Raw genomic sequence first — 22,568 nt, forward strand, 5'->3', positions numbered from 1 at the left:
ACAGAGTCTCGCTCTGTCACCCAGGCTGGAGTGCAGTGGTGTGATCTCCGTTCACTGCAACCTCAGCCTCCCGGGTTCAAGCAATTCTCCTGCCTTAGCCTCCTGAGTACCTGGGATTACAGGTACATGCCACCACACCTGGATAATTTTTGTATTTTTAGTAGAGATGGGGTTTCACCATGTTGGTCAGGCCGGTCTCGAAATTCTGACCTCGTGATCTGCCTGCTTTGGTCTCCGAAACTGCTGGGATTACAGGCATGAGCCCCGTGCCCAGCCCATCACTGATACTTTTATAAAATGCCAAAAAAAAAAAAAAAAAAGAGAGAGATGCTGAATCAATGGCATTTTTACATTACAAGATATAAATGCAAATCTTTTATTATTAAATTTAACAGACACAGAATGACTTCAATCACTGTGAATGTTTTTAAATGCTTATTCTCAGGTTTTGTACTTATTCCTCCCAACCTGGGAGCACCGAGCTCACAGACGAGCACTGGTCTACAGACAACGCTATCAGTAAGATTGTACTAATGGCCTTTTTCCCTTGTTGTTACAGTCTTGTAACAAAACTTTGATTTATGCTCCCAACTAAATTGTCTGAAGTGTATTAACACTACTCAAAATATGTTTCAACCATCTAAATAGCTATTAACTACTCGAAGTTTAACTGAAGTCCCATTTATTTTTCGGAATTTTAAAACAAGTATCTCACAGCAATTTCACTATGGCAAATAGTGGAGTTCTTTAATACGGGGGAATGAAAGCAAAGATGGTTTTCAGAACTGTGTATCAATGCCTAAGTACATCTCTTGTAATCTCAGACAACTAGAAGGCAAGGAGGAAGAAAAAAAAGGAGGGTTAGAAGTCATCTGGAAACCATGTAAGAAAATATCTTTATAAGTAGCTGTATTTTCCTAATCAGATATATGGAAAACTAGTTAAATTTAGAAGGAAAAAGAGATAAACCTTTGGGGAGATTTATGTACCTTTTCTTCCAACAGGAAAACCAATTTCCTTACAAAAGGTTATTCACTGGAAGTAACCAAGCTAAACTGCACATCAATGGAAGTAATAGATCAGTTGAGTCTAAGAAAAGATTAGAGACCCAGCTCCTGAAGAGTATAATTTGGGCTGCAATTGAGTGAGTTAATGCTGGTTGACTTGCATGCTCTGTGTATGTAATTTTCTCTAGAGATTACCCACATTCAATTCTCCAAACTTCTGTGAACAGAGTGCTATTACCAATGTTAGATTCTTTCAATGACATGAAGTTATACCTCTAGTGTCCTAAACAATTTCACTGGATTTATAATAATTTCTGGATCTTGCTCAGGGATGTCTTATGGGGAAGCTTTCTATCCCAGCTGGATTAATGGGCAATTGAAATAATCTATGTTTAAAAATTCATATATTATACTGTTATTATTTATCACATCTATCATACGTCTCAAACTTTACTGTTGTTTTGAGTGATTAATAGGACAGTCAGCTTCAAGGGAGGGTAGGCCTCTTAACCTAGTATGAAAAGCATTTGTAGAGATCTAAGAATTAGAATAAATGATATTCTTTTCCATTTGACAAACATTAACTAATAGTATTTGAAAAAGTAATTTAACTCCTTTAATTCTCAGTTTGTTTTGTTTTGTTTTGTTTTTTGAGATGGAGTTTCACCCTGTTGCCCAGGCTGGTGTGAAGTGGCACAATCTCGGCTCACTGCAATCTCCTCCTCCTGGGTCCAAGCAATCCTCCTGCCTCAGCCTCTGGAGTAGCTGGGATTACAGGCATGCACCACCATGCCCGGCCAATTTTTGTATTTTTGTATTTTTAGTAGAGTCAGGGTTTCACCATGACTCTGGCTGCTCTCGAACTCCTGACCTCAGGTGATCTGTCCGCTTCGGCCTCCCAAAGTGCTGGGATTACAAGTGTGAGTCACCACACTCAGCCTAATCCTCAGTTTTAAAATGCATAAAGTATGATAATACCTGCCCCTGCCTATCTCACATAGTTGTAAAATGCAAATATGGTGAGCTATGTGAAAACACATTGTGAAGAGGGCAAAGATATATTTTGCCCATATTTCTAACATTAGAGTAGACTTCCTATGTATGCAGTAAGGCCTTGAAGTGAAATTATTTCCTAAAGCACGTGCTAACCACAATAAACACTTACATTCTTGCAAATGAGTCTCCATTTACTTTGTACTCTTAGAGGTAATGTTGACCTTTTCCTACACTCTCTATTTCTCTGTGCTGGGATAAGGCTGTAATCGTATTTAGCCCGGTGGCGCTCAGTGGATAACCTGTAAAATAATCAGGTTATTGATTTCTGTGGAGGGCTTAAATTTGTAACCTAGAATAGATATCTTTTTGCTGCAAATTAAGAGTAACACCTTCACAATCATGTAAGCAACTTATCTACATATGTTAGAAGACATAGATTTGCCTGGATAGAGAAGAGCCCAGTGAAGGAATGCCAAATTATAAAAAATCAATAGGAAAAACTAGACACATAGGCAAACCTGAAACGAACAGCATGTAAGACCAGATAGAACCAATTAGTAACAGGTGATGACATGACTGTTAGTATTTGGAGGGAAGAAGACACTGGCACGTTACATGCAACCAAAAAATATAATGAAGATATTATGATCATAATGATGGAGAAAATTAGCTTCAGAAATAGAATTATGAATTGCAGTCAACTGGGGATTGATGATACAAAAGGATCACTCATTAAAAGTTTTTATCCAATCATAGCTGTGTTTATAGTGTAGTTTGGACACTGAAAGAGGAAAAACAAACCTCAAGAGGGCTAATATCCATTCCGCAAAGTGGAAGATATAAGGTTAAACATGGGCAGTTAAGAAAGCATTGTCCTCATAACACATATTCTAAGGGATTTGAAAGGGAGCCACCATATGATGCTAATCAGAGGGTAAGTTTCTCAATGGCCGTCTAGTGTCTGCCTTCTACAGTGTTGGGGATGACTGGTTAACCAAGGTGCTGCCATGAAAACTGGCCAAGTGGACAGAGTCCTAGATTCACAGAGGGGCTGAGAATCTTCCATTTTCATCCAGTGTTGGAGCAATAGGGTCATAGGAAATATCTGGTATATACTATTTGCTGTCAAAGAAAGACATTGTGTACAAAATTTATAATATAAACATTCTTTTTAAAATTAACATACTTTATATTTTTTAGTTGTTTTAGGCTTACAGAAAAATTAAGCAGAAAGTACTCAAAATACATCCCTATGTATGAAATTAAGAAGAAAGTGTTGAAAACATGTCCCCATATACTCTCTCACCCCATTTCCTCTATTATTAACATCTTGCATTAATTAGTGTGGTACATGTGTTACAATTTATAAGCCAATATTGGTACATTATTACTAATTAAAGGCCATAGTTTACATTAGGGTTTACTATTTGCATTGTACATTCTATGTGGACACTCTTGCTTAAGAATGCTAAGTTTTTAATGTAAATTAACAAAATATTCTGTAAGAGTCTATTCTAGTAATAAAAATACCTATAAAATACCTTGCTAACCTCTTTAATATTCTAACGAAAAACTGGGAAATTGTTTCAATAAAAGAAAATTGGGGAAATTTTTGTTATAGAAACAAATACCTATTCTCTTGATGAGAAAAATCTTTAAATGAGGAGTTAGGGGAGTAAATGAATTCAACACATATAAAGGGCACAGTAGTGGCTGGCACAAAGTAAATGCTCAATAAATGCAGGCAATTGTTATCATTGTAGTCAATATTTCTCATACGTTGCAGAACTTATTTGAGGAGGTAATATAGTATCCATGACAAGCTGAATAAAAGATTGAGTAAGCTACTTCACAAACCACTGTAACAGAGGTTCCAAGAAAAATCCAGTAAAATGAGAACAAATTCATATAGGTGTTGAAATCATGCTTACATTTTTAGAGGAAACACATGCAACCCCAGGGCAAATAGTTAAGAATTAGATGAAAATAAAGATTGTAGGAACCTATATAATCTAGCAGCAATGACCTTCAAGATTATAAGTATTCATCAATGCTAAGGCAATGATGTCATCATTCATGTTCATGGTTCTGTTGATAATGTAGCTTGCCTTTTGGAAACTTTCTTTACAGCTACCTCTCATGCAGTGGGAATTAGTAAGTATGGGTGAAATAGAGCAATAAAGCGTCACAGAGCTGTAGTTAAGATTGACTTCTATTCCTTTTTATTGGGGCCATTTCATTTTAATGACATTAGAGTATAATTGCTAAATCAGGCTGAACACCTACCATACTGAAAGCGCTAAAATCCTTAGACCAGAACACTGGACATTTCTCACTGTGATGGTTCTAAGTGCCTAACAGTATTCTACCAATTATCTTCTATATGATTCACATACAACATTTGACCCAGATATGTACACAGACACAGCCATATAAATCTTGTGGATATGAATTATACAATTAATTGATTTGGTTTAGTTTCATTGATGCCTGGATAATATGGATTAAATGCTGGTTAAAATTATCTTCATTCCTATAGTCTGTCTGTACTAAATCCTAAGTAAGGTATTAAATCTCTCTACTAGGTTGGGAGTGCAGGATAGCAAATTTTAGTGTGCCTAGGAATTACCTAAGGCTCTTGCTAATATGCAGATAAAAATTCAGGAGCTCTGGGGTGAGGCTTGAAACTGCATTTCTAACAGGCTCCTGGTGCCACTGATGCTGTTGGTCCGAGGGCGCAACTTAAATTGCAAGAGTAAGTTTAGCTTACAAGCTCTGGAGTCAGTCACACTTTGGAAAAGTTGCCTAAGCAATTTGAGCCTCAGCTTTCTCACTTACAAAAAGGGCACAATAAGAATTACCTATCTCTACTGTTTATTGTGAAGATTAAGTGAGATAATGAATGCCGAATGGTCAGTTTAAGGCCAAGCACACCAAAAAAATGCACCTAAAGAGCTAGCTCTTGTTGTCACCTTTGTTATTTCTACTATCTCTTTGTCAGTGAAAGGATATGCATTTTATAAATCTTTTTATGAATTCATCGATTCATTTGACAATTAAAAGTTACTGATTAAAAGCAAAGAAATGATAACTAAGAGGCTAAACCTAGTAGGGAACATACAAAAGGATGGAAAGAAATGGTACGTGAGGCCCAAATTGTGATATATTTGACAATCAAAGCCAGAATGAACTTATGGCTGAAGCCAGAAATTTGATAGTTGCCCATGATGGCTTTAATTGCTCTAAATCTGATCCAAAGCCACATTCTGTCAGTTCCATCATTCAAACAGCTCTCAGATCCAACCAAGTAGCATCCAGGTTCAAACTTTCATAACCTCCTAATTGTTATATTGCTTCCTGCCTTGGCTACCTTATATCCATTTTCATTGTCTAGTCAGAACAACTGTTAAAAGTGTGTATCCCCTGTTTAGCATCCTACAACCTACAGAGTAGGATGCAGGCTATAGGATGTTAAACAGAAGATACGTGCTTTTGAAAGTCGAAACTGTAGAACACAGGTCTTAAGTACTGAGCTGTCACCGCCCTCCACTCCATCTTTATCTCTTACTCCCTCCTACCCATACTCTGGCCTCCTTGAACAACAGGCAACACAGAGGCTCTGCCTTGCTGCTGCCCTCCCACATGCCTTCCCTCTGCCTGGATACCTTCTCCCGTATCTTTGCCTGGTTCCCTCTTTTTGAAATAAACTTAAGGTCTCAGATGAGGAGTCATTTCCCCAGACCCTAAGTGTGGTCTCGCAGTCCTACCCTGGCACAGCGCTTATTGACTTATCATTTGATCAATAGGACAATAGGTAAAGTATGGAATATTCACATATTTGTATATTATAAACCTAAAGTGGATGAACTACAGCTAAAACTATAACATGGATGAATCTTATAAAAATCGTAAGTGGGGAAAAATGAAAATGGCTTAGCAACACAGAATATAACACTATTTTCATAAAGCTCTAAACCACATCAAAAAAATGTAATAAAATTCAGAATCAGATTTACCACTGGGGGTGGAAAGGAAAAGAGAATAGAGAGGAGCAAACGATTATGTTTGACAGTTTGGGTAATATTGTAGTTTAGAGTTTGCTGAAAGATTCATGAATTTTCATTTTTAAGTTACTCTGCAAGGCCCAGGAAAGGTGTAATAAAGGCCATATGGCATAGCTCCTTAAACTTACCTCTCTTCAACTGTTTAAGAAAAGTAAATAAGATGCCAATATCAAGCTTTCACCATCCCCAAAGCTCCATCCTTTCCCAAAGCACCAGCACCAGCCAGACACACATAGATGCAAACCAGAGTTCACACAATTGCCATTGATAAGAAAAATGCAGCCACGGAAGAGATTCCCTCAGCAGAGATGTTGCTGCAATTACAGCTAATATGGCCACACCTCCACATTCTCTGCATCACTGCTGGTAAAAAGATCAACTGAAGTGATCAACTTAAATAAAACTTTCCCGTAGTTCCCCATTCCAGCTGATCTGAGGTCAAGTTTCCGTGAATACCCTTTGCTTTGGTACCATAAAAACTTAGTGAGTCATGCTCTCTATCTCCCTTTCTTTTAGGTTTATGTGTTTTCTTACACAAATTTTATACTCAAACAAAGAACATTATAAAATAGTGCTAAATAGACCACTTAAGTCAAAAGGGGAGGAATTCACTATATACTCGTTCTGGAATGTCAGGATGTCTAATGGAAGAGGCCAGTGAGTTAGCCCTTTTATGGTTGACTTGATACTCTGGCATGTTTCATTTTTGTAGCCATAGGTTTCACATCAGGTTCCAAGCCCTATTTTCTTACAAATTTTTAATTTAAAATTTTTTTTTTTTTTTTTTTTTTTTTTTAGAGAAGGGGGGTTTTACCATGTTGCCCTGGCTGGTCTCTAACTCCTGGGCTCAAGTGATCCACCTGCCTCAGCCTCACGAAGTGCTGGGATTACAGGCGTGAATCATGCAATCTCTTACCTTGATACCTCTGAAGATATTTGATAGTCCCTTCTTATGGTAGATTATTTGCAAAGATGGCAACTGTGATGGAATAAATGCTTGTGTCACCCCAAAATTATTATACTGAAATCCTAACACCCAAGCTGATTTTATTAGGAGGTAGGGCCTTTGGGAAGTAATTAGGTTATACGCCCTCGTGAATGAGATTAGTGCCCTTATAAAAAGGATGCCAGAGAACTCTCTCATCTTCTTTCCACCATGCGAAGATACGCTAGAAGTTGTTCATCTGCAGTTGTGAAAAGGGCCCTCACCAGAACCTTACCATACCAGCACCCTGATCTAAGGCTTCTAGAGCTGTGAGAAATAAATATCTATTGTTTATAGGACACCAGTCTATGGTAGTTTGTTATAGCAGCCTGAATTAAGACAGCTACAATCATCCTTCCCCTCCCTGTATGCCTACCCTTTTGCAATGTGACATTATTACACTTCCCAGCAAGAGGTGGAGCCTATTTCCCTATGTATTGAACCTCAACTGCCCTTGTAATAACTTGACCAATACAAGGTAGTGAGAGCAATGTTGTCTGGCTTCTGAGACTGGACCTCAAGAGGCCTTGCATTTCTGTCCCCACTCTCTTGGAATGCTGACTTGTGAGCACCATATGAAGAAGCCACTGGGGAATGAGAAGCTACATGAATTAAAGATGAACAATCCCACCTGTGCCCCCCAGAACAATCAGCCAACAGTCAGGACCAATCACCAGATAGGTGAGTGGGCCCATCTTAGACCATCCATCCCAGTCAAGGAACTGGATGACTGTGGTCACATGGCTGACCTCAGATGAGAACCACAGAACTGCCCAGCTGAGCCCAACCTAAATTGTTGAGCCACAGAATTGTGAGCTAATAAAACAATTGTCGTCTTAAGCCCATTAAGTTTTGGGGGTAGTTTGTGACATAGAAATAGACAACTGATGTACTCCCCTGATTTTGTTTTTACCTTTTATCTGAATGGAATTGATGTGTGTGATCATGTGTGTGTAGAAGCAGAGTCACATTTACGGTAACTTGGTTGGAACAAAGTCCATCAGATTTTGGTCAAATCAAGAAAAGAAAATGACTATGTCTGAGGGTATTGGAGAATAAAGGTGAGCTGAGTAATTCCAAGACTTGAATATTTCATTTAAAAGGAATCTCATATCTGGAATCCTTAGGATAGGTTGTTTAATAATAAGACTTCTCAGATAAATTCTCCTTCAGAATAGAGTCTTCTTCAATTATTCTTACACATTTTTCTTGTTATTAGGCATTTTTCTTTTTTACCACAACAATCTTACATATCATTTTTTAACATTTCCTAATTTGGAGTTAGTATTTGTTCCCCTTTTTTTATTCCCTCAGGACTTGCTTCATTTTTTTCTCTCTCCTGTACTGTTATTCTTATTGCAACATCTCCAAGGTTGTGATAGGCGGCTGGATTGGTGAATGATGCACGGGCTCACACAGCTCTGAGGGCTTCACCTCTTTTACCTCTAAACTACATCTCTGATGATCTCCACAGTCCTCTCCATTCTACCTTTTGTTTCTTTTTCCGAAACTTCACTCTCCTCTCTGCTGCCAGAAATGCAGCCCACGCATGCTGTGATATGCATATGAGAAACCACACTGCTATGCAGCTTGGGTTGTATTTGACAGATTAGAGATTATTTTGTCTTATTTGGCTCTGTCGGGGCAGCAGTATATTTATTTTTCCCTTTGACACCAGTGGCAGCTATTACTGTGCCCATTCAGAATCCAGAGAGTAAATGAATGCACAGAGGAAGCACGGGGCCTTCCAGCCTCAGTCAACACAGCCTCCCTAAGCTCCGCTGTTTTGCAGCTGGCTGAAAACGGAATCACAGAGAGCAGCAGCCCAGACATAGGCTCCAGGGGCAGTGAAGAAGACATGGTTCAGAGAGAAGGGAAGGGAGAGGCGAGAAACAAGAAGAAGATGAAGACAGCTGGGAAAAGAGAACGAAAATACAGCGACTCTGCAGCTGATTAGAACTGACCAGGAATACTGGCGACATCACTCTTGGCACTTTTTCCTCTCTGCTGCTGCCTGCCAACCCGAGTTGTTCTTATTAAAACACACAGACAAAAACAACAGAAGAATCAGAGTTTCCCAGAAATGGAAGTAAGCAACATAATCAGAGTTTTATAAATCTACTAAATAGCTCCTTTCACTCATTTTCTCTCTTATTTTCTTTTTAATATAATGGATACATGCAAGAGAATATATAGAAGATATACGGTTATAAGTTGTAATAATATTTTGAATACCTAGAAACACACCCCAACCCACAAGCCAGAACATTATGAATCACTTCCCTTTATTTGTTTCTTTTCATTCCATTCTTTTGCCTCTCCCCCAGAAATAATCATACCACTGAATTTTGTTTTAATTCCCTTACTTACTACATACATGCATATATACCTTCACACCTCCATACATGCTTGCATGCTTAAACAGAATGGTTTAATCTTGGTCATCTGTGAACATTTTGAAAAGATACCATATCATATGTGATATTACAGGACTTGATTTGTTTATTTTACATTGTTTTTAAAATTTATCCATGTCATCATAGATGACTTTATTTCACTGTTTTTCACTGCTGTGTAATATTACGTCAATTTATCTACCTATTCTGTTAATAGAATCTGAGTGTTTCCCAGTTTTTGCTATTGTGAATAGTGTTGCTACAAATATCCTTATACATGTCTCCTCGTGCTCATATGTAAGCGGGTCCCTAAGAAAAATACTTAGAAATAGAGTTATAAGGTATACAAATATAAATAAATTATATAAGAATATATTTATAAATGTAAATATATAAAGAAATAGAGTTATAAGGTATACAAATATAAATGAATTATATAAGAATATATTTATAAATGTAAATATATATACTCATAAATATATGCATTGGAGTAAATTTATATGAAACAGTAAAGAACTACAGTAATAACAGACAAGGTACTCCTGAAGAAGAAGATCCTCTCTGTCTGATCCTATAAGACATACAGACTTATTATGAAGTTAAAATAATTGAAAGTATGGTATTGGTGCAGGGATAGATTACAAACCAATAAAATAAAATTAAAAGTCTAGAAACAGATACCACAATATGTTATAGAAGAGGTGTTGTAGATCCTGAGAAAAGGCACGGCTAGACAATAAGTGGTATTAGTGTAATTAGTTATCCATTGGAGGAAAAATAATTAATTGGATGTTAACTTTGTGTCGTATAGAAAAATCAGTTCCAGGAAATGAATTCACCGTAAAGGGCACAACTTTAAAACACTTTAGAAGAGAATATCTTTCTGACTTTGAGGTAGGGGAGCACTTATTAACAAAATACAAAAATTCCAACCACACAGGGAAATATTTATAAATTTGACTACATTAAAAATCAAGAACTTCTGTTCACTAAAAGACATCATGTATGGACCAGGCGCAGTGGCTCATGCCTGTAATCCAAAAACTTTGGGAGGCCGAGGTGGGTGGATCACCTGAGGTCAGGAATTTGAGACCAGCCTGGCCAACATGGTAAAACCCTGTGTCTACTAAAAGTATGAAATTAGCTGAGTGTGGTGGTGCATGCCTGTAAGTCCCAGCTACTTGGGAAGTTGAGGCAGAAGAATTGCTTGAACCTGGGAGGTGGAGGTTGCAGTGAGCCGAGATCATGCCACTGCACTCCAGCCTGGGCTACAGAGTGAGACTCCATCAAAAAAAAAAAAAAAAAAGACATCATCTCTGATGATGCATACATGTATAAACATACATGTATACATGCATACATGTATAAACATGTATGAAGTATGAGAGACAAACTAAGAAAAAATATTTGCAAAATAAATGAGTATAGATTGTTATGAAGAACATATAAAGAACTCTGGCAAATTAATGAAAAGATGACAAAACAATAGAAAAATGGACAAAAAGCTTGAAAAGGTATGCAAAAATGTAAACAACTTTATTAACAATCGAGGAAATACAAAAGAAGATATAACAAAATGTGATTTCATACTTTCTAGATTGGCAAAAATTAAGAGGGAAAATTGATACCAGTACTTTGGAAAACAATTTGGCATATTTAAAAAAATAAATTTATTTCTTGACCCTAAAACTCAGCACATCCACTATTAGGTATATATACAGGATGGCCACCAAGTCTGGAAACACAGATAGGTACATAATAAGTAGTTTATTGTTATTACCTCACAGTACATGGCAAAATCATAGCATGCCTATCTCCATACTTTATGGCCACCCTGAGTGCATCCTAGAGAAGCCTTTAGTTCTAGCTAAACAAGAAGATAGGTAAAATTCTCACTGTCCTGACTTTCTCTTTGCCCAGGCTCTTGAAAAACATACTAGTTCTGTGCTTTTGTGGATTGTAGCTTCCTAGAGAATGTGATAAAATGGTGGAATCAATGCAGACTGTCTCCCATGAAAAATTCTCTGCTTCCCTGAAATCCTTCTATGTACCATTTCAGGATCTCTTCCCTGGGTTAGAAACCCTGCTCTAAATCATTCTCTTTCCAGGGTTAGAGCTTAAGGAAAGCACTGAGGTACAGATTGGCCTCCATCTATGAAGGACACATCCTCAGGTTTGGGTTCTAGACCAGTAAATGTGTCCCGTCATCCAGGTTTAGAACTCAGCATTTCCAGGCTACTGAGACTCACCATATCTCTCCTAGTTAAGAACAGGTTCCAGAACCTGTTCCAAGGGCACTTAGGTCTCAAGGTCCCCAGTTGAGCAGGCACAATGGCACACAAGAGGGCAGAGGGAGAACATCCACACAGCCCCCTCACTCCTATGCCTCACGGACAGATTGGGAGAGGTGCCAGGTACAGTCCTATGGTGTGTATATTCAAGAAGCCCAATAAGAAATCAATACTTCTCAAGAATGTGTATATGAATAATATAAACAACCTCATAATATTTATAAATCCACGTTTTCCTGAGTGAGTTACCGAGTCCAGCATTCTAGCTGATATGGTTTGGCTGTGTCCCTACTCAAAATCTCATGTTGAATAGTAATCTGAATTATAATCCCCATATGTTGGGAGAGGGACCTTGTGGGAGGTGATTAGATCATGGGGGTGGTACCCTATGCTATTCTCATGATAGTGAGTGAGTTCTCATGAGATCTAATGGTTTTATAAGGTGCTCTTCCCTGCTTTTCTCTCATTCTCTTTCCTGCCCCGCTGTGAAGAGGTGCTTTCTGCCATGGTTGTAAGTTTCCTGAGGCCTCCCCAGCCATGTGGAACTGTGAGTCAATTAAACCTCTTTTCTTTACAAATTACCCAGTCTCAGGTATTTCTTCACCAGAGCATGAGAATGGACTAATACATTAAGCAAGTAAAATAGATTCATACCATCCCTCCAACCACCTTCAGTAAGAAAAGACAGGTTTGATTTCCTGTTTGCAATTATATTCACAGACAATTCTGAAATATTTAGATTTTTCATAATTTCTAGCCATAATGATAAAGGTAAGAATCTGAAATTATTGAGGTCTTGGTTTGTCAGACAGATATAATTACTGACATATACTGCCCATTTCATGAAATACTGCAGGACACATGAAATGTCATTTTAGAAGGAGGAGAAGGACAAGGAGACTCTAAGAGCATGTGTTCTAGAGTCAGACTGGCTCTGAATTTACTACCACTTACTGTATAATCTTGGACAAGTCTCAACTGCAGCATCTTCATATGTAAAATGATGATAATAACAGTATTTACCTCATAGGGGTAGTATGAGATAAAATGAGATAATACATGTAAAAAGCATAAGTCACTGTCTGGCACATGGAAAGAAATTTTTTAAATGAGGTATTCTTAAAATTAATTTTCCATTCCTGATCATTTAATGTCCCTTTCTTCAAATAGTTTTGAAACTGTGGAATTTGTATTAATTCCTCATTAACAGAGAAACTAAGAGAATATAAATTTTGTTGCTCTTAAAAAGAAGCACTTCATAGATACTAATGAGTTCTTAGAACAAATGTATGTGCTGACAGTGAGCTTCAGCTAGGTTGTCATTGTGATATATTGACATGGTGTATATGGTGGAGACATAGAGTCAAAGATCAAATACTAGGCCCCCAAGATGGAAGACATGAATACAAATGTATTTCAAACACATGGACTTTTCTTTTTAGAAGGAGATGGATGTAAGATACTACTTCTCAAGTGATAAAGTGGGAGAGGGTACTAGAAAAGGTAGGTGAATTCTTTCAGAGCAATCCATCATTGAAATTAAAAAAGGTTTATTCGACTTTTTTGCCAGAAAGAATATTGTTAAACTTTCCCATGCAATATGAAAAATGGTTTACATCTAATTTCTGAAATGACATGAAATTAATAAAACTTAAAGACCTCGTTCATGCAAATAAACCCAATGATCTCCATTCCTGTAAAGTATCTGAGTCCAGCTAAAACCAATATTGCTTAGCTACAGAAGATCACAGCCCACTAGTTGAGTTTTATTTATGTTCCACAGTCTCTCTCCATGGCCTTCACATTCTCATACATTTTGGATGCTGGACTTCATGGCCTTTTGTCAGCTGACTCTAGCATTTTCATTCCCACAATCTCTGGCGCTGCTATACGAAACCTACTCTCCATCCTGGAACCTTGCACAGTGTTCCCGGCACCCACCAGAACTAATGCACTTAATGGCATGGAAAATCTGACTTCTTTATCCTTCTCCATGAAATGTCTGCCCGGGATCCACTTCCTCTATGAAATCATTCTTAAAGAGTTTGATCTAACTTCTGAATCCCTCCCCCTGCCCATTTCATGCAAGTCTGAGTATATCTGCATAAACTCAGGCCATCCCTTAAAAATGTGAATTCTTTTTGGATGGACTTCCCAAATAAAAATCTCCCATGTCTATGAGAACTCCTACTGGGATAATGAAGAAATGTGGTATGTTGATCAATGAATATTGATTGATTTATACAATTTCATTTTTTTGGTGCTAATATTCAACAAACAGAAGTAAAGCAGGTTTTAGCATTAAGAATTTGACTCTGGAGCCAAACGATTTAGTTACTAATCCCAGCTCTATTATTTACCACTGTGTTACTCTTTTTTAACCTCAGCTGTTTCATCTGTTAAATGAGGTTAATAAATAGTATCTACTTACTTAATAGGATTATTTTGAGGATTAAATGGGTAATCCATATAAAGTACTTTTTAAAAGGGCATGATTCGTATCAAGCACTCCATAAACTGTTGTTGTTCTTATCACCATTTATTTGTAAGGAAAATATAGCCAGTCATTTTCTACAGTTTGATTGCATCTCATATAATGGAAGTTACCAAGTTATGAAAGTGTCAGTTTGATCTGAATTTAAGCATGTGCCCTTTTCTTCAGAAGTTCTGAAATTATATATCAAGACTGGCAGCATAAAAGTAAATTCTTGTTTCTGATTATATGGATCCCAAAACAACTGGACTTGCCAATACTCTTCCCTCATTTTTGCCCATAAGACAAGTGTAAAGTCACCCATTACCTCCTAGGGGTCAAATCCAGTGGTACCACAATTCCTATCCCATTTGACCTCTCCTGTGTTAGGTTCTGTGGACCCTCCCTTTTCCTCTTCCTTTGACTTCCAGAACACATGCTGTGTTGGTTTTCTTTCGAGTCCAATACTCCTCGGTGCCTTGTGAGTGTCTCTTCTCTTTCTTCAAAATGCTGGTGTTCCCTAGATCTCTTTCCTTCTCGCTTCACGTACTTGCCCTGGGTGATGCCATATTCTCCCAAGATTTCGCCAAGCTAATGACTCCACCTTTACCTTTTCTGCCACTAACTGAGTCCAGGCCCTTATCATTTCCAACCTGGCCCATGTAAATTACCTCTTAAATGGTACCCACTTTAAAATTTCTCCTTCACACAGCTACCAAAATGACCTTCCTAAAGTAGGAATCTGACTTTTCATCTTCAAGCTAAAACATTTCAATGATTTCCCTTACTTCACTAGATGAGGTTCTAAAATATTTAAGCTATCTTTCCCTTCTGTACTTTAATGACCCACAATAAGAAAGTAACTACAAATTTTTGTTGCTCAGATTATACCCAGTTCAAACTAAGAACACCGTTCTAAAATTTTTCTTAGGACTACTCTTTTATTCAAATGACTTTCCATTATAAGTTGTTGGACAACCAACAATTTAAAATCTTGTCTTAAAATAAATCAAAATAGGTTCTCAACCCCAGTAAATGAAAATCACTTGATCTCTTAAATTGAAATGTTTTAGATAAAGGCAGTTATATACCACACACACACATGCGCACACACACACACACACACAGTATATATTGGTGCTTTCTTAAAAAGAAGGATATCGAAAGATCTAAGAAAGAATTTAGATTTTTCATGATAGTGAAAGCATATAATATAAATAAATGCACTTAAATATACTTAAAACCAGTTGTACCAAAGAAATGAAGTAACAATAAAAACTTACTATTCTACAATTTGGTAGCATTGTCCAAGAGTTTAGAATTTGGATACATTATAAATTTCAAGACTCCATATTATAGAACCACTAAAATATATCTTTACTATTTTTTTTAAGCATATGAAAAGATATTCATTGTTTTTGGATAGAGTAGTTCAATATCATCAAGATAGTAGTTCTCCCAATTAAAACATTGTCATTGTTATTCTGGAGCTAGAGAGGTTAATACTAAAGTTTTTTTTTTTGTTTGTTTTTTTTTTTGAGACGGAGTCTTGCTCTGTAGCCCGGGCTGGAGTGCAGTGGCCGGATCTCAGCTCACTGCAAGCTCCGCCTCCCGGGTTTACGCCATTCTCCTGCCTCAGCCTCCGGAGTAGCTGGGACTACAGGCGCCCGCCACCTCGCCCGGCTAGTTTTTTGTATTTTTAGTAGAGACGGGGTTTCACGGTGTTAGCCAGGATGGTCTCGATCTCCTGACCTCGTGATCCGCCCATCTCGGCCTCCCAAAGTGCTGGGATTACAGGCTTGAGCCACCGCGCCCGGCCTTTTTTTCTTTTTTTTTAAAATTATTTTTTATTATTATACTTTAAGTTCTAGGGTACATGTGCATAACGTGCAGGTTTGTTACATATGTATACTTGTGCCATGTTGCTGTGCTGCACCCATCAACTCGTCAGCACCCATCAACTCGTCATTTACATCAGGTATAACTCCCAATGCAATCCCTCCCCCCTCCCCCCTCCCCATTATAGGCCCCGGTGTGTGATGTTCCCCTTCCCGAGTCCAAGTGATCTCATTGTTCAGTTCCCACCTATGAGTGAGAACATGCGGTGTTTGGTTTTCTGTTCTTGCGATAGTTTGCTGAGAATGATGCAGCTGGAAACCATCATTCTCAGCAATATATCTTTACTATTAACCAATGAACATTTGTTGTGAGTTCACATGTCTCAGAACCCTCTCTCAATGTGTAGAAACAATGCTTAGGGATGTATAGGAATTCAAGAGAAATTGCTAAAGGAAGAGAGAGTGAAGACCTGCTGGATCAGACGCAGAAGTTCTGAGTTCTGTCTTGACCAGTGCCCTGATTCTCAGAAAGAGTGAGCCAATTATTTAACTATTGAAGATGTCTCATCTTCAGAATGAGAGGCTGTAGTTACATAGATCTCTTAGGCCCCTGCAAAGTTTAGAAATGTGAATATTTAGCTATTGCATACTCACAGAACAAAAAAGCCCTCCTAGAACATGCTTTAAGAAGGGTCAAGTACCCTGTGTCTCTCAGGTCACTCACAGTTTAAAGACCACTTGTGTCCAGACTTAATGGGGCTCCCTAATCTATACACTTGCAAACCTCCCTTTTCGGGCACTAAAATCTTTAATTTTCTCACTGTCTTAAACCATTGTGAACATATTTATATAACATAGCCTGACTTGTTCTAGTCTCCACTCAACAGAAATTTAGCAGTGCATTCAACACAAAATCCCTCTGCTTGCAGGCACAAGTAAAGACACCGCCTGACACCCGGTTGGTCTTCAACTGACACACACTAGAAACTCCATAAGAGAAGGGGTGGAGGCATGAACCGTGTGTATTTTTAGCATCAGTTTCTTGTGTTGGGTTGTAACAGCTGTAGACAGTAAAAATCAAGGGTAGAGTTGACTGTATCAGAAAATTGAAGACATCTGCATCATCACAGTCATAGTATCTGGATATATTTTTTTTCTGCAGTGGAGCTTTAATGTATTGGATGGGATTATCAGAGGCTGGATTGCCTTCACCATTTGGGACCACATTTTGCTTTATGATGAGCTGCAAGCCAGAGTGTATAAAGTGTGACTTAGGGCTCAGTAGCATAATCAAGAAAATATAATGAAAAAGAGTCTGCGTTCTACAGGGTGTTAACTGAAAAGCTATCCCAGTATTAAGCAACTCTGTTGGTATTTGCACACATCTGTTTCAGACTGCTGTCTTGTAAACTTTCTTTTAGAAAGAAAACCCTTGGCATATAGTTAGTGCAATCCTGCCAAATACAGGTAAGGTCCCTCAATAGAAAACAAAAAAGAATGCAGTGAACATATCAGCATTATTCAAACTAAAAGAAGAATGCAATGCACTTCACACAACTTAAGGCAAGTGATCCACATTCCCTAAATCAGAAGTCCAGAATTCACAGAGAAAATCCAGCAATCCTCTAGTTTGCTTTGAAGTCTTGTGTTTGTCAGAAGCCTCAGAATTAATCCAGGAAAAAAATGTACAAATATGTGACATACTAAGAAAAAAAAGACAATTTTCCCAGCCAGCAAGAATCCCAGAAGTGTTAGATCCCTCACACAGATCACAGACCCCATAGCCACCTGCAACTTGAGCTCCGAATGTCACTTACCCTATGACGATGCAGGAGATGGCAGTTCCCAAGAAGGCATATGTTAAAATAGATCCTAAGTTTTGAAAAAAGTGTCTCTGGGGAGAAAAAAAAAAAAAACACTTAATAGAGTACATCAGAATTTTTTCTTAGTACAATAGAAAATAAAAATAAATGTATGCAGTTCACAGATCCCTCACTGTTTAGGCAAATTTTGGTTTTGGAGCCTCATTCCTGGCCTTATTGTGCTAATAGGGACTTAACTGATTTTCACTGCAAAGGACTTGGGGGAAAGGGCAAGAAACAGAAAAAAAAAAAAAAAAAAAAACCCACTGGAAGATGAGTAGGTAGGGATGAGAGAGGCAATTCCCAGAACTGGCTGGACCTGACAGGGAAGGAAGGAACTGGGCAATGTCTATGCCAGAATCGGGGCAATAATGGAAGACACAGTTTTCATGAAGTTTCCTTGTGAATGCAACTCCTTTAGCATTAAAACAAACAAACAAACAAAACTATTCTAAGAGTTTTAAGTTGCCTTTTGATTTTACTGGATCTCTGACTTCTCTTATGTCTTCTAAATGTGATGAAAATAAACTTTAAAAATCTACAACAGCCTGCTCATGCCTGTAATTACAGCAATTTGGGAGGCTGAAGGAAGGAAGATCATTTGAGTACAGAAGGTCGAAGCTGCTTTGAGCCATAATTGTGCCTGGGCAAAAGAGGGAGACCGTGTCTCCAAAACAAAACAAAACAAAACAAATCCCCCAACTTACAGCAATTCACTTTATTTTAACGAGTGAGCCACAAAATGATGCTTAGTATTGGGACTGGCAATGAGGAAGGGTGACCTGAACAAATCCAGCCTTCTACATTTTTTCAACTGCTTGCTTAGGGAAAACTCCATTCCAAGTTTTTGAGTGGGATCTGAGGAGCCAGACTGAGAGCAAGAGGGAGCCTGGAGTACACACAAGAAAATCAGGTCTGTAGTGAACAAGCTGCCTGGTTGCTGAAAATGACTGGTCAAGGGGAGGAAAGCCCCAGGAATCTCCTAGAGTGGGAACTGAGCAGCAGAAGAGCAGTCACATCACCTCTGCCTCTCAAAAACCATGTAGGCTGGGGCCTCGCTCTGTGGCTCAGGGGATGCCAGTACTTAAACTATTATGAGAATTACTAATGTACAAAATGTGCATAGTCAGGCTGTGTCCAAGTATTGTTAGACAAGTGCATAGAAACTGCAAAACTGGACTTTCCTCTCTATGAGCATCAACAGTATTCTTGAGTTTTCACTTGAAAGGATAAACCCAATGTTAATTAATAACCAAAGTCTTTGGTTACAATCATCCACAATAATGCTGTCCAATAGAAATATAATGCAAGCCACATATATAAAAATTTTTAAATTTTCTAGTAGCTACATTAAAATGTTTTTAAAAGATGAAATATGTTTTGATAATGTTTTGTTTAATCCAATCTATCCAAAATACTAACATTTCTACATGAAATTAATATAAAACATTATGGAAATATCTACATTCTTTTAATAAATACAAAGTCTTTAAAATCCAGTGTGTATTTTACACTTAAAGAACATCTCGATTCAGATGAGTTGCATTTCAAGAGCTAAATAGTTACATGTGGCTAATGGCCTATATTCAACAGAGTAGGTTTAGAAGAAGTCTAGAATTCTAAGCATGTCAGGTTTGAATCTGCATCACAAATCTAAGATAATGATACTCTGAGCAAAAAGAGAAGCCCATAAAAATAACAGTTTCTCATTAGTGCTGGAAAAATTCTCTACTTAATGATAAAAGAAGAAAACGATCACTATATATTTACCTTCTTTAGACTATATCCTGCATGAAATATAATTGGTGGCAGTAAAACGTTGAAGAAGATTTCTGGATCAAATGTCATCTGCCAGAAAGGAAAAAAAAGGATAGTTAGAATGATGCGCCTTTGGGTCATTAAAAAAATATGTTTCAAAAAACAGTTATAATTACTTTTGCTAAGCCTGTATGAGGCATATTAACTATTAATTTGGCAGAGATGACGGTAGGAAAAAATGCAAATTTGGAAATTCATAAATATAGTATAACTGTAGCTTCTAAATGTAAAATCTACATACTTCCACACTATAGCTAACAACAACAACAACAACAAAAACTCAGTGAAATCTCTTTGGGAAAAATGTCTTATTGTGATTAATTATCCATTTTCATATTTTACATATGTGTAGGCTTCTGATAAGGATTTATTTAAAGTTTTCCCCAAATAAAACATTTTTGGAAATTGGGTCTTCGCTTTCCCTATTTTGTCCCATTCCAAAATTTAAAACATTTTCCAGTCCATGGAAGAACACACTTGAACTTGAAGATGGAGTTTTCTAGTATTTGTTTATTGAGTTTTACTTAAATGTTAAAATAAACTTGGCCATAAAGCAAGTATGACTTGGTATGAAGTACAGTGAAATTGTCAGGCCTCTGAGCGCAAGTTAAGCCATCATATCCCCTGTGATCTGCACGTGTATGTCCAGATGGTCTGAAGCAAGTGAAGAATCACAAAAGAAGTGAAAATGGTCTGTTCCTGCCTTAACTGATGACATTACCTTGTGAAATTCCTTATCCTTGCTCATCCTGGCTCAAAAGCTCCCTGACTGAGCACCTTGTGTCCCCTGCCCCTAACCACCAGAGAACGACTTTGACTGTAATTTTCCACTACCTACCCAAATCCTATAAAACGGCCCCATCCCTATATCCCTTCGCTGACTCTCTTTTCGGACTCAGCCCGCCTGCACCCGGGTGAAATAAACAGCCTTGTGGCTCACACAAAGCCTGTTTGGTGGTCTCTTCACAAGGACGCATGTGAAATTTGGTGCTGTGACCCAGATTGGGGGACCTCCCTTGGGAGATCAATCCCCTGTCCTCCTGCTCTTTGCTCTATGAAAAAGGTCCACCTGCGGCCTCTGGTCCTCAGACTAACCAGCCCAAGGAACATCTCACCAATTTTAAATGGGGTAAGCAGCCTTTCTTTACCCTCTTCTCCAACATCTCTCACTATCCCTCAACCTCTTTCTCCTTTCAATCTTGGCGCCACACTTCAATCTCTCCCTTCTCTTAATTTCAGTTCCTTTCCTTTTCTGGTAGAGACAAAGGAGACACATTTTATGCATGGACCCAAAACTCTGGTGCTGGTCACGGACTCGGGAAGACAGTCTTCCCTTGGGGTTTAATCACTATGGGGATGCCTGCTTGATTATTCACCCACATTCCATTGATGTCCAATCACTGCAGGGATGCCTGCCTTGGTCATTCACCCACACTCCCTTGGTGGCAAGTCAATTGCGGGGACACCTGCTTTGGCTGCTCACCCACATAGCAGCCCAGTGCTGTTCCCCACCCCCTTCTCCGTGTTTCTACCCTTCTCTTTAAACTTGCCTCTTTCACTATAGGAAACCCTCCACCCTCCATTCCTCCTTCTTCTCCCTTAGCCTGTGTTCTCAAGAACTTAAAACCTCTTCAACTCTTGCCTCATCTAAAATCTAAGCATCTTATTTTCTTCTGCAATACCGCTTGACCCCAGTACAAACTCGACAGTGGTTCCAAGCAGCCAGAAAATGGCACTTTCAATTTTTCCATCCTACAAGATCTAGATAATTCTTGTCGTAAACTGGGCAAACAGTCTGTGGTGCCTGACGTCCAGGCATTCTTTTACATATCGGTCCCTCCCTAGTCTCTGTTCCCAACGCAACTCATCCCAAATCTTGCTCCTTTCCCTCCTGCCTGTCCCCTCAGTCCCAACCCCAAGTGTTGCTGCGTCTTTCCAACATTCCTTTTCTACAGACCCATCTGACCTCTCCCCTCCTCCCCAGGCTGCTCCTCGCCAGGCGGAGCCAGGTCCCAATTCTTCCTCAGCCTCCACTTCTCCACCCTATAATCCTTTTATCACCTCCCCTCCTCACACCTGCTCCGGCTTACGGTTTCGTTCTGCCACTAGCCCTCTCCCACCTGCCCAGCAATTTCCTCTTAAAAAGGTGACTGGAGTTAAAGGCATAGTGAAGGTTAATGCTCCTTTTTCTTTATCTGACCTCTCCCAAATCAGTTAGCATTTAGACTCTTTTTCATCAAATATAAAAACCCAGCCCAATCCATGGCCTGTTTGGCAACAACCCTTAGACACTTTACTGCCCTAGGCCTACAGGGGCCAGAAGGCCGTCTTATTCTCAATATGTATTTTATTACCCAGTCCTCTACCAACATTAAATAAAGCTCCAAAAATTAAATTCTGGCCCTGGAACCCCACAATAGGACTTAATTAAGCTCGCCTTCAAGGTGTACAATAGTAGAGTAAAGGCAGCCAAGTAGCAATGTATTTCTGAGTTTGCAATTCCTTACCTCCACTGTGAGACAAACCCCAGCCACATCTGCAGCACACGAGAACTCCAAATGCCTTAACCGCAGCTGCCAGAGGTTCCTCCAGAACCTCCTCCCCTAGGAGCTTGCTACAAGTGCCAGAAATCTGGCTACCGGGCCAAGGAATGCCAGCAGCCCGGGATTCCTCCTAAGCTGTGCCCCATCTGTGTGGGACCCCACTGGAAATTGGACTGTTCAACTCACCTGGCAGCCACTCCCAGAGCCCCTGGAACTCTGGCCCAAGACTCTCTGGCTGACTCCTTCCCAGATCTTCTTGGCTCAGCAGCTGAAGATTGACGCTGCCCAATCACCT

At 38.8% G+C, this 22,568-nt stretch overlaps 1 protein-coding gene across 1 annotated transcript in view; it reads right to left on the bottom strand.

Moving 5' to 3' along the window:
• SLC9A9 (solute carrier family 9 member A9) overlaps window positions 1-22,568 on the bottom strand; it is a 605,167-nt gene that overhangs the window by 533,711 nt on the left and 48,888 nt on the right. Inside the window, exons 3-4 of the mRNA XM_001111715.5 lie at window positions 19,683-19,760; window positions 17,868-17,944 (exon numbers count right to left, since the gene is read on the bottom strand). Of these exons, the coding sequence (XP_001111715.2) occupies window positions 17,868-17,944; window positions 19,683-19,760 (155 nt within the window). The remainder of the gene's footprint in view (window positions 1-17,867; window positions 17,945-19,682; window positions 19,761-22,568) is intronic.

The sequence above is a fragment of the Macaca mulatta genome, chromosome 2 (genome assembly GCF_049350105.2).
Source record: "Macaca mulatta isolate MMU2019108-1 chromosome 2, T2T-MMU8v2.0, whole genome shotgun sequence".
Classification (NCBI taxonomy): Eukaryota; Metazoa; Chordata; class Mammalia; order Primates; family Cercopithecidae; genus Macaca; species Macaca mulatta.